At 38.1% G+C, this 13,750-nt stretch overlaps 1 protein-coding gene across 3 annotated transcripts in view; it reads right to left on the reverse strand.

Moving 5' to 3' along the window:
• Positions 1 to 8,792: 8,792 nt before the first annotated feature.
• Positions 8,793 to 13,750, reverse strand: part of LOC149167789 (5'-3' exonuclease family protein) — an 87,645-nt gene continuing 82,687 nt past the window's right edge. For 2 of the 3 annotated variants that reach the window (XM_089433156.1, XM_089433155.1), the window contains 4 exons: positions 11,149 to 11,383; positions 9,461 to 9,683; positions 9,263 to 9,383; positions 8,793 to 9,138 (listed from right to left, as the gene is read on the reverse strand). In XM_089433156.1, coding sequence (XP_089289282.1) covers positions 9,109 to 9,138; positions 9,263 to 9,383; positions 9,461 to 9,683; positions 11,149 to 11,383 — 609 coding nt within the window. In that variant the 3' untranslated portion in view covers positions 8,793 to 9,108. Of the gene's footprint in view, positions 9,139 to 9,262; positions 9,384 to 9,460; positions 9,684 to 11,148; positions 11,387 to 13,750 lie in introns of all 3 variants that reach the window. The other variant, XM_089433154.1, reaches the window with a different exon arrangement.

Below are 13,750 nucleotides of genomic sequence, written 5' to 3' on the forward strand. Positions count from 1 at the left end.
CAGTATGAGAGGCTTGTCATCTATAACCTTAAAGTAAAGGTTAGGGTCGGCTTCACTCCTAGTGAATCCCAGCTTCATCAAGTAGCTATCGATCCTCTCATACCATGCTCGGGGTGCTTGCTTTAGCCCATAGAGGGCCTTCTTCAACCTGCACACATGAGATTCTCGATCATAAATCTCAAATCCTTCGAGTTGCTCCACATAGACCTCCTCTTTGATCAAACCATGTAAGAACGCAATCTTGACATCCATCTGATGTAGGTTCCATCCTTGAGAAGTAGCAAGGGATATGATCGAGCGGATGGTGGTATATCGGGCAACAGGTGCAAATATATCGTCATAGTCTATAACTTCCTTCTGGGAAAAGCCATGAGCGACAAAACGAGCCTTATACTTTTCTGCACTTCCATCAACTGCATGCTTTATCTTGTAAAGCCATTTTGAAGTGACAACTACTTTGTCCTGGGGTCTGGGGACCACATCCCAAACATCGTTTTTCATAATGGACTCATATTCCTCGATCATAGCATCCTTCCATACTTGATGCTTGACAGCATCTGTGAATGACGAAGGCTCATTTTGGATGATCGTGCTCATGATGGTCAGGTATCCTTGATACCTGTTCGGCATCTTACTTTCACGGAAGGTTCCTCAGGGTGCAATGTGTCCTTTAGCATCATCAAGTGTCCCCCTAAGCCATGAAGGCCTCTTCCTAGAAGAGGAAAGCTCTTACGAAGGAGGATCAATAGGATCCATAGGTTCTTCCACATCGGGCATCGTCTCATCTTCTTTTTCCTTCGGTTCTCCGGTGTCGGCTTCTTCAGATCCCCTTAAAGTATGAAGATTGTCTACCTTGCTAAGAGCCATATCTTCGTCAAAGGTGAAATCATGACTAATCTCGACTTCAATTTGACCAGCTACATAGATTCTATAGCCCTTAGTATTTTCACTATAGCCCACGAAGATTCCTTTTTTTCTAGATGCACCCAATTTATTCCTTTTTTCTTTAGGCACATGAAAATATACAGGGCTTCCAAAAATTCTAAAATGAGATACGTCGGGTTTCTTACCGGTGAACATTTCTTCAGGAGTCTTGGAACCCAATGCTTGATGAGGGCATCGGTTTTGTACATATACGTCGGTATTTGCAGCTTTGGCCTATAGAAACTTCAAAAGTCTTTGATCATGGAGCATAGCACGAACAGCTTCCACAATTGTACGATTCTTCCTTTCCGCCACACCATTTTCTTTAGGAGTATATGGTGTAGTAGCCACCCTCTTAATGCCAACCTCTTTGCAAAAGTCATGAAACTCATTGGATTCATATTCAGTCCAATTATCAATCTTTAAGATCTTGATCTTCTTTTCGGTTTGATTCTCGATCAAGGCTTTGAAGTGCTGAAACCAGGAGAACACTTCATCCTTCTTTTTCAAGAAGTATATCCAAGTCTTGCGAGAATAATCATCTGTAAAAGTGAGGTATCCTCCCAAGGAGTCCACAGGCATCATACCGGATATGTCTAAGTGAACCAACTGCAATATATCGAAGATCTTGCTTTCGCTTGAGGGGAATGGTCCCCTTTTGAGCTTCCCTTCAGCACATCCTGGACATACACCTTCTTGCTCTAATCTGAACTCAGGCATTTAGGTCACCATTTTTCTTACACCGGGTAGAGCTTTATAATGAAGGTGAGCAAACCTTCGATGCCATAGTTCAGACTGAAGAGATGTGTCACAAGACATGACACCCAACGGACTTCCACCGACTTGATATAATGAATCAACTCGAAACCCAAGAGTAAAAGCATCTTTAAAGTTCTTTTTCCATACACATACCTTGCCATCGTTGAAGGCCACCTTGTAGCCTTTGTCTTCCATCACCAAAATGGACACCAGGTTCTTTTTGAGATCAGGTACATATAATACATCTTGTAAGTGGATGGTATTACCTTGATTCAATTGAAGAGTGACATTTCCTACGCCTTTCACGGGATATTTTGAATTATCTCTAACAACAATTTCCAGGTTGGTTTCCTCCTCTATCAGATTATAGAGAGCTTTTTTGTAAGTAGTGAAGTGCCTTGAGGCACCACTATCAATAAGCCAATTTCCCAGCGAGTTTGGGGGAGCAATAGTAGATAGAGCTTCCGGTAGATAATATTCATCTTGCTTATTGTTAACAGTGTTAGATTCATATCTGGAATTTCTTTCCTTCTTGAATGGTTGTCCTCTTCCTTGATTTCCGACACTTCTTTTACCTCTGCCATTTGACCTGCCATTCCTTTGATTGCCTTGAGAGGGATTTTGATCATCGTCCCGGTGTGAGTCCCTTTTATTAGGGCACTCCCTTGCATAGTGGCCCATTTTATTGCAATTGTAACATCGTCTTGTTCTTCCACCCTTTGGTCTAACCTTTCCTTTGAATTTAGCCCCGGAATTGTTTCTTCTTTTAGTATGAGAAGAAAACGCAGAGGGATGACCTCTAAGTATGGGCATTTCTTGCTCTTCCATCTTCGTTTCTTCTTGAATGCATCTGGTCATTAATTCCTCAAATCCAGGAATTACGTTATTGTTGAGAAGAGTAGTCCTGAATATATACCATTCAGGTGGCAGTCCTCCAAGAGTTGTGAGTGTCATTTCCCTGTCAGGAATTACTTCCCCAATAGATAGGAGATCGTTCTTGATCTCGGTGATCCTTAAGAAATATGCTTGCATACACTCTTTTTTTCCCTTCTTAATTTCCTTTAGCTTATTTATAAGAAACAAGACTTGATTTGCATCATTAACTTTAAATAAACTCACCAGTCTATCGTAGATTTCCTTGGAGGTGTTCAGCTCGGAAATATAGGCCACCAAGCGTTTGTCGATAGAGTCCCAAATGATCTTCCTTGCTTTGACTTCTCCCTTGGTCCATTTGTTCCTAACAGCAGCAGATACATTTGATGGAGGCTCAACAATCCCACCTCTCACATGGTCCAACACTTCTTGCTCTTCTAATGTTCGATCGAGAGACATCTTCCATTAGTGATAGTCAGACTTCTCACGGAGTTTGTCTTCAACAGGGAAGTGCGTTGAGGACCCCATGATTTCTTTTTAAGATAGCCTTGCCAACCTTCTCTTCGGTGATTGCTCTTGCTCTTGCTTGGGCTTTGTCTTCACCTCAACTCTGATACCATGTTAAATTATGGTATGTTCTATGCTTAGAGCAGTTTACTTATTTTTCTTCTTATTAGACACAAATTAGCAATCACATATACATTAAGTAAAGTGCAGATAGAACATTAAATGATCAACAGAAAACAAGCCAAGACAAGAGACACAAGATGTGGCGGCTAGCCAGGGACAAACCCCAATGAGGGGAAACCCTTTGATCAAATCTTCTTTTATCTTCAATAGTTCAACAGAGAGAAATAGTACAAAATCTGAATTCTGTAATTTTATATCAGCAGCAAAAAACCCTAGACCAGCAAAGTCAAACTTGGTCAAACTAGCTGAAATTGACTTCTAAAATACTTGGTCAATTTCCAGTCAACTTGTCCTCGAATAGCCTGAAGAAACAACCCTTGAACAACCCCAAAAGTTCAGTCAATTTGCAGATTTTTGAAGTCAACTTGCAACCCTAAACTAGGGCAGTCAACACCAGTCAAACCAGAGGTCAAATCACCTCGATTTTCATGCCAAAAATTGCGGCTTGCCTAAGAGAGGCAACCACACCCAATCCGCACTTCTGGAAGGTCAACGCTGGTCAAAGAGATGACCTGCTGCCCTAGCGTCCTTCTTTCTGCGTCTTCCTTGCCCTAGGACGTCTTCCTTTCAGCCACACGTGAGAGAGAGAGAGAGAGAGGCTCCTTTTATGCGTAGGAAAGAGAGAGAGAAGATGAGTGAATTGAATTGTCCAAATGAGGAGAATGCTCCTTGTATTTATATGCAAACGTTGAGGTTGAATAGACATCACTGTTGGGCTTCTGAGCCTACATAAGTTTGTTGGCCGACCTTGACAATTTGTCCATAATCAAAATAAATTCATATCTCCATAAATACTTATCGGAATCGGATGATCTTTAGATCAATCCTACACCTCCCGATGAGAGGAATCTAGGAAAAAAATCAGAAGCCAAAAATAAGGTGATCCACATGGAGTTTGGCCCTAGTTTCCAATTTTAACAATAATCCCACAGTTGTTTCCATCTCTACCAAATTCGAGAGAGCACCCTTCTATCCGATGAGGTGCCTTGAAGCACTATGATCAATAAGCTAGATTCCCAAAGAATTTGAAGGAGAGGGCCAATACAAGATAACGCTTCTTTATCTTATCAAAAACAACATTTGATTCTTCATACCAGGGGTTCCTTGCTTTCTTTGAAGAGTCAGCCATTTCCTTCATGACCTGCATTACCTATCATTCCTTTGATCATTGAAGATGTCCCTGGAATGATTGTTATCTACATCAAGCGATGTGTCTCTGCCATTCGGACACTCTTTAGCATAATGGCCGAACTTATTGCAACCAAGGCATTTGCCTTTCCTTCCACCCTTAGATCCAGACTTCCCAATGAAGTGATCTTTAGGTAGGCCATCAAAAACTTCCGCCGCGCCACTCTGATAATATTCTCTGCTTTGACTTCACCCTTGGTGAATTTGAAGAGGGATGAGGAATCGACTGATCCTTTTGTCATTTCCCAACTGTCTTTGGTGATTGCTCTTTCACTCTTGCTTGGGCATTGTCTTCACCTCAGCTCCGATACAATGTTAATTTTAGGTATGTACTATGCTTAGAGCAATTTATTTCAATTTTCATAGTTAGTTCAATATCTTTTCCAGATTAGCAATCATATCAGCATTAAAGTAAACTGTAGATAGAACATAAACATAAATCGCAAAAGACAAGCCAAGACAAGAGGACACAAGATGTGGCGCTAACCAGGGACAAACCCCAATGTGGGGAAACCCTTGATCAATTCTTCTTCTATGTTCTTCAATAGTTTAGCAGAGAGAGAGAGAGAGAGTACATTTTCAACAAAAGTCAACACTTCGACTTTCTAGATAAGAGAATCAATCATCTCTACATGAGATCAGTTGAAGACATGTTGCTTCAACTGATTCTCCAAGGTGACTCCTTCACCTGTCATGTGTTGCATCTCGTCCATATGGTGCACCTCATTGTGCTGCACCATGTTGCACTTATCATCACAGTGCTTGGCCTAATGGCCATGCTATGAACTTCATGTTGCTGCTCCTGTCACTTTGCTACTCCAATCATTGAGCTGCTCTTATCACGGATCTGCACCCAATGTTGTACTCATCGTTGATTTGCACTCAATGCTACACCATCACTGATCTGTACTCAATGTTGCACCATCACTAATCTGTACTCAATGACTACTATGCTGCACTTCATCATCAGTTGCATCTGTCACAGTGTTTCACCCAATATTCAATACATCATCATCATCATGTTGCAATGCCTTGTTGTTGCAATACTTCTGTTGCTCTTATCAAGCAATGTCCACTTTGCTGCAAATGTATATCAACCTTAGCTGCTTGCTATGGATTGCAGCCTAGCAGAGCAGCTAGGCTATAGTTACTTAAGACTGCCTTATTTTTCTTGTTGTTACCAAAGATATCAACGTTGTCCATCTAGACTTCTATATGCTTATGATGAGGGCTCCTCTTGTTGTGGCTAGGGCTCCATTGTCCTTCATATACTGCAAATTATGGCTGCACTTTACAACAGCTTAACAGCAGATAAGGGCTCCTCCTTGGACAACAGATAGGGTTCTTTAGGACTTCTTTTGTAGCATATAGATGTTCCCTAAGACAGCTGATAGATCTCTTATCAAACTGCGGCTAGGCATCTCCTTTACCTGTGGCTAGATAACTTCATTAAGGAGACTCCTTTGATCAGTGGATTAGGGCTCTTCTGTACAGTGGTTAGAACCCTTTTAGGACAACGTATAGGTCTCAATTAGGCTCCTTCCTTCACTGCGTCTAGGGCTTCTCCGTGACTGTAATTTAGGGCATCGTTAGAGCTGTGTTCTTTCCAGCGTATGAGTGGAATAAGGCCAGCAGATAAGGCCTGTGTTTAACCTCCTTCCATGACTGTGTTAGGGACAACGAAGTCCCTCTTCTTGCTGCGTATAGAACAACGTATGGAGTCTACATTATGCCTTGTGATTAGCTATGTATAGAGGACTACGATAAGTGTCTCTTCTTGTTGCATAAAAATCCTCATTGACTGCAGCCTAGGGCACCCTTAAATGGTGTGGCTAGAGGCCTCCTCTAATTGCTCCTTAGATCTGCGTAGAGCCTTCTCTTTTGACTGCGTCTAGATGTTCCTCCTTGCAGCTAGGCTGCTGCTAGGGCATCTTCCTTACTGCGGCTAGGGCATCATAAGACTTAGGCCAGCGTATACTCTTAGTATCTCTCCTTCCACCAAAACCCAAAGACATGTGGAGAGGAAGAGATCACAAGAAGAATGTGTGTCTAAATGACTTGAAGACCTCCTCCTTTTATAGTAAAACGTTGAGCACAAGTGGGGTATATTTGGTCGCTGGCCGACCTTGATGAATTGTCCCATAACACAAATAAATTCATATCTCTATGAATACTTATCCGAATCGGATGATCTTTAGATCAATCCTACACCTCTCGATGAGAGGGATCCAAGAAAAATATCAGCTTCCATTAATAAGATGACCCACATGGAGTTTGGCCCTAGTTGCCAATTTTAACAATTGACCTTAGGGAGCATCACAAATATGGGTGAACTTCGAATGGTCGATTGGAATTCTCAGATGCAAACATCCTCTTACAGCTGCATATAGCCTCACAAAGGTGAGACACTCAGCATGCAGATTAACTTGGAATGCCAATAGTCTTGAGAGAAGAATAAGAGCTAGACCAAGGAATAGAATTGGAAATCTGACTGGGAAATGCAATTAAGCAACGATCCCGCTACTACAACCATTGATCTCTTGGTCATAATAGATGGATGATTTACAATTCTTAGCTGCTGAGTTTCATTACCGTGGGAAATTCTAACAAGTTGACTCAATGATGGATGATAATGCGAAGTGGTGTTGTCCCGGAAATGCATGGTTGAGGGGAATTCGAGTCATAGTGCAATTTCAACCTCAAACCGTTGCTTGCAGCATGTATACTACCACAACAACCAAATCAAGTAGAGGATTCTGCCACGTTTTGTTTGTCGTAGGAGCTCACTATTATAGAAAAAATTAGGACTTATTTAATTGCTATTATTTAAAATCAATATAGCAGCAATTATGTGTTGGCTGCATTTTCTTGGCAACGATATGACGAAACGATGAAGATCGTTATCAAAACCAGTCATACATACAGTGACACATAATTAAAACCATCAACAACAAATAAAACAGATTTTACCCTAGAAATACAAATGGGAAAATCAACTTTGAAGGTTTACTTAGTTTTATGCAATCTCTGTTACAATACAGCCTCTGCCTCTCTTTTTGTGCATCCTCCTCCTTCATGACCAAAAAATGAAATGGCCCTTTGGTAGTGAAATTAATGAAAGAAATAAAGATAGTTGGGAGTAAGGAGAAGGCCAACAGCCATGACCTTTCATTTCCCCTTCCTTAACCTTCTTTTCTATCTTTTTTCCATTTATTTATTTGTTTTTATCTCTTTTATCTCATTCACTTCACATTTGCATTGCTTTATATCGTTTACTTAACCTTCATTAATTACCAAATTAATCTTGTAATTACTAAATCTTACAACCATTTTTCTTTTGAATGCATTCAGAAATCAAATTTAGACGTATATTTGTTAAATGTTAGAATTAAAATTATTCAATTCATAAAGATGAAAAGGACAAACTTTTGAATGCATTCAGAAATCAAATATACACGTATATGTGTTAAATGTTAGAATTAAAATTATTCAATTCGCAAAGATGAAGAGGACAAACTGCACTTAGCACCATAGTAGGTGCCAGTTAATACCATAAGTACTACAGTACAACAATATAGGAAAAATCAACCTTCTCACTAAAATCCCTTAAAATATGTCCATCTTTAGGGCAAACATCGTGTCGTTGATTCTTTATAAAACTGCCTATGAGAGACTGTGAAGCCTTCAAATTTAACCACTGTTTGCGTTCAACGCATTTATTTATGTGAAATGATTTAGTCTTTACCTATAGAAAAGCCACCCATGCAATTAAATACCCCAATCTACAACCACGATGAGGTTAACATTATCACGAAACTTCCATGTGTATGTGCGACTATAGAAAACCTGGATAGCTCAAATAGTTGCAGTATATTCAAGTACAAAATTCGAAATAACAGCTTGTAGTACTCCATATACTGTATGCGTCATAATTAGGGGATTCTCTCTTATGGACCTTAACGTGGCAGGTGGCAGACATTAACATAGTGGCAGGTGGCAGACAGTGGCAGGTGGCAGACATTAACATATGCGGTAGTTTATTTTCTATATATTTTGGAGTTTTTTAGGGCATATTTTCTAGTTAAATTTGTCTAGAATTTGGTGAGGATTTGTTGGAATTGCAGATGTGAGTTGTGAATTTTCTAGTCAAAATGTCTTAAGGATTTTTCAGGGTGCTGAATCTATATATACAATCAAAAACACATTTTAAATAAGAAAAAGCACATTTTAAATAAGAAAAGATCATCATTTAACTAAAACTTATTTTGTGAATTCCGGTCAAAAATTCCAAAAAGTATAATAGTTAAACAACGCAGTCAAAATGTCTTAAAGATTTTTCGGGGTGCTGAATCTATATATACAGTCAAAAACACATTTTAAATAAAAAAAATCATGATTTAACCAAAACTTATTTTGTGAATTCTGACTAAAAACTCCAAAAAGTATAATAGTTAAACAATGCCTTACCATACACTCGCTCATTGGAATATGTGATTTTCTTACTTACATAGATGGACTATAAACAAGTAATAATTGAAGCAACCGTTAACCACTTGAAATATTTACTCTTTGAATGCGCTGATTAATCTCGGTACATGAGAGGCAAGGACAGTTTTTAAGCCTTATGCCAAGCCTAGTATCCAAAAGAGATCCTCAAAAATGTCACCCCACTACTCAACGCTGCAATGCTTCACCAGGCGACACCTGTTAAAAAGTAGAGAGAAACAAGCTGGGACTCAATCCATCTCCCAAACTGATCTATAGAACGTACCAACTGATTTACAGCTTATTTGGTTTATATTAAGAGTGCAAAGGAAAAAGAGCCCACTTTCTTTGTTTGTAATTGTCGAAGTTCCTTGAGTTTTCCCTCCAACTTTGAAAGTGCAACTATATCTTGACGAGTCTCTCTAGCACAGCACCATCCTTCCTCGAGATTCACAGACACATCCCTGAAAAGCAAGGAAATCAGATAGTCTCACAGGTAACCTAGCAGGCTAGCACAGATACTTTATTGTGGAACACCCACCTGCGCAAACTTAGTACTTGCAAATTTCTGCGAAGAAAGTCGCCATACTTAGTGAGAGCATCCTGTGCATATGGTTTTCCTACTGTTCGGACAGCAGCTGCGTTTAACAAATTCTCCAAGGAACCGTGCTTCTTTAGGAGTTTAACAGCAGTCTTTCGACCAAAACCAGGAGCAACTTGTTTTAGGCTGGGAACACAATCACTCTCATCTCCCACCATACAACCTGCACTGCAGTGCCTGGTCACAAATATCATCCAACAACAGGAATCTTGTGCAACTAACCGATGCTGCAGCTATAAGATTTCAAGCCATATGTTCTAACAACAATATAAAATACATTGTTTTCAAACCAAGAAATCAACTTATTAAACATAGTAAATGAAGAGAAAATGGAAAATACTGACTGTGAGCCACCACATCATAGGAACGGAAACAGACAATATGCCGAATTAAAATAGAGGTTTTCCTTCATTGCGTAAAGGAATTCAATATTAAATTTCTCCCTTTTCTTTTTACTATTTTCTTGACATAAATGTCGACTTAACCGCATGGAAATATTTATGCCCACATACATTTTTCTAGAATAATGCATTATTATGGTTTAAACTTAAGCCATTAATATCGTTTAAACTTTAAATGGCATATCACTCAGTAGAAATCATTTGCTTGATTTTTACATATAAAAAAAACGTAACCCCTATACTCAAGAAATAACAAAGAATATACCGTTGGTATCGCTTGGTCAATTTCAAAAAAGTACGTGCAAATCCCCTAGTGCTGTTTACATCATTTTGTTTCAAAAATAGAAAAATCAAATAAAGAAGACAACAAAATCGCTATATGGTAAACTCATTTTCAGAAGAGATTTATTTAATGCGGTTCTTCGACATTTGGCTAATAGTAGATACATTACCAAGAAAAATCAAGTTAGGCAAAGGGGCAAGACAAGCTTACTGGAGGCCTTAAAAATAGAAGAAACTGAAATACCCAACGGTTATAAGATAAGATATCTCTTAAGTCAAGAGCCATGAACATTATAGAGTTTATCCATGCACTGGTTCACTTTCTCCTTTCGATCTTAAAATTAAAATATCGCTTCGGATTGTGTTGACATTTTCTAATTCCAAATGGGAACATCTAGGTTTTAAGTTCTAACCATGAAAAGATTCAGCGAAACTACGATTTTATCATTTCTTCTAGAATTTTAAACCTAAGCATAAAATACTCATATGATCTTCATTTCGCTGCTCCTGAAAAGTAGACTAGTAAATTACTATGAATGATCGTCAAAAGTTTTGCTGATCCTTCAATACATGCCAGAACCTAAAACTTCCCAGTTTTGCAGCCGATAACTATGTTGTCAAAGACAAGAATTATGCATAATAAATCAAACTTACCGTGTCAATCTAATAAAAATGACGAAGGATGGTATTTGCAAGATTTTGCACACGTGTAGCCAAAAAAGGTACATAACCCAAAAAGAATTAGGATCAATTTCAAAAGGAGAAAATAAGATAAGAGAACTATTTTGTTTTGTGGAAATGTCTAAAATTGAATCAATAAGAGAGAAATGTTCTGAAGACTTTTCTCATTATCAAAGGTCTTCATGCTTCACACCCAGAAAAGTGGAACACAACTAATATCACCTGCAGTACACCTGAAAGTAAAGGATGAGTGAGGAAGCTTACGGAGGCTTAAATCAGCACTGGGGTCACTATCATATTGAGCTATATAATGCTTTAATGAATAGAAAGACCAACGCCCAAACTCTGGCATAGGCATCACTAATTGCACATTTTCAGAAATCAACTGCTTGAAATCCTTGTCTGGAGATGCAATAACAGTTTTTAGTCCTCTTTTTAAAACTTGATCTGCTAGAGTAGCTACTACATCATCTGCTTCAGCATCTTCAATTTTTACTACCTGCTTCAAAGAAGTACATAGAATGTCATATTAGTAACCAATGGATACAATAAAAGAAACGTTCTTAGGAACCATGATAAAAAATTGTGCAAATTGTTATAGTTGTGGAAACGAAGTTAGCATTAGGCGTTTTCAAAGTACTAAAGGGCAGTCACATTTAGCGAGGAGGAATAACCACCTTAGAAAAATTGACCTAAAGATCAAGTTCACAATTAGCACTAGACTAAATTGACAAACCTAAGACGAAGTTCAACTTAGCTGTGATGACTAAAGAAAAGAAGGTTAACTCGAGGCTGTAGAATAGCAGGACTGGTTTCCCCACAGCATCTTCTAATAGTTATAACCATGATGCCATACTTGAAATATGAAAAGCGTTCTCAGCATATCTGAGCTGCCTTCACTACATTGTACGTTAAATAAAAATAGTCATATTTTTGTAGCTTTGTTTTTGGCCCAATTTGTGTCAAAAAATTAATCTGACAAGGCCAATATCATCAAAATATTGTACTGCTGAACATACAAGTCAATATTATGTTATTATTCCAAATTTGCTATCATATTTTATCTATAGCAGGACAAGTATAAGGTGTTTTTAATTATTTTTCTAATGTCCCAGCCAATCTGTGAGATTCTGTTAGTCTACAGTTTACATTAAGGGAAATTTGACCTCTAAAATGGGCCTCCTAATGAAAACAGTAAAATAATACTTAATAAAATAAGAGATGAATTTTCGAAGGAAAAGAAAGAAAACTATTTTATGGGAGTGTTACTTTATGGGATTGTTACTTTATGGGTCAAAGTGAGGTGGAAGTGTTATTTTATGGGATTGTCTAGCTATCTCTGGGTATAATTCTGCAGTAGAAAACTAAACAGCAGAACAAAAGACACCAAATAACAAAAAATATATCATGTGACCAGTCAATATTGGTGTTTAGAAAATATCCAAACCAAATACATTATTAGTTTTCTGTTTGGACTATTGGTTTAGGACTTATGGGTCAAAACAATGTGTTGTCCTATTTTATCAAACTGTAAAGTCTGCGCAAACACATTGGGACAGCAACCTATTAGGACCAAATTAGTCATCCAATGAGTGCCAAAGCACTTTTAGATCACAGATCTAGGGGTAGGAGGTTAGAAGATATTAAATGAGTCCCTAAAGCCTGCTTTCCAATCTGTAACAGTGGGATAAAGTCAATTTCCAGCACACTGAAAAAAAAAACTTCGATGAATTGGGAGTATATTCCTCTAGGCCAAGTGCCTAGATAATTTCTAGATTTAATATGTGATTTATTTATGGCTGGAAACTTAAATATTTGAGACTAAAAATGTACAATCGGAAATCATAAAATGATAGTCATGAAATAAAACTTTAGAAAGGTACTCACCTGTTTGGGAACATGAAGTATTTGGCATTTTTTGCAGATTTCAGAAGGTACATCCAATAAACAAGTTCAGATTTGCAAGATTTCAACTAGATACAAGTGTAAAATATTTCTAGTAAAACCATGTAACTCTCCTTAGATTAGATCTAACAATAAACTCAAGTTCTCCAAGGTTTTAACTTTGTTGACAAAATGAAATCAATTAAAATACAGCAAGAAAATATGTCCTACTCTAAAGGAAAATGAAAAGCTTTAGGATCTAATAAATAAGAGTGGTTGTTGGGCTATACCTCATACCAAGATTACCTCACATTGCTAAGAAGTGAAACTTACACTTCCTTAAGTCGATCTTGTATATAATCAAGGGAGTGGGTTTGGTCTCTTCAAAAGAATTCGCCCCCACTATTGACTTAGCACCTTCTCCAACTTTCAAATTCAACTGGGAGTGGCCCCTTCCAGTGGCATTCTCCAGTCTTCAAGTTGAGTAAGTGATGAATACGTACTTCCCTCAAATTGAAGCTCCCCTTTGGAATGGTTCAATTGTTCAAAGTGATCCACCTGCAAAACAAGAGAAAAAAGTGGGGTTGTCCCCTAGTTTTTCCTCTCCATGTGACTTGTAGCCCCTTGGTGGCTCAACCTATTAACTTTGTGTAGTTTTACTTGTTAATGAAAAGGTTACTAGATTATATCCACAATAATACAATTAAACAAGAAAAAAACGCAAGTACAAGGCATCCCACAATGTACAACAAAAGATGAACAAGGGTTTGCAAATTGAAACTCTTTAATATCTGATGGCATTAATCTCATGTAACAACAACAACTATTACAAGAGAGGAGGTTAGCCTTTTATAAGACATTTTTAATGGCTACATAATGGCTAGCTAAAGACTAGTTGAACTCCTCAGACAATTATTTTTATTAGTCATCCACAGGTTGGAGACTTGGTAATTTTTTCATAAAATATTACATTACAATTCTT

This window comes from Pinus tabuliformis, chromosome 5_1, assembly GCF_031772625.1.
Source record: "Pinus tabuliformis cultivar Carrire ecotype Pingquan chromosome 5_1, CPIR1, whole genome shotgun sequence".
NCBI lineage: Eukaryota > Viridiplantae > Streptophyta > Pinopsida > Pinales > Pinaceae > Pinus > Pinus tabuliformis.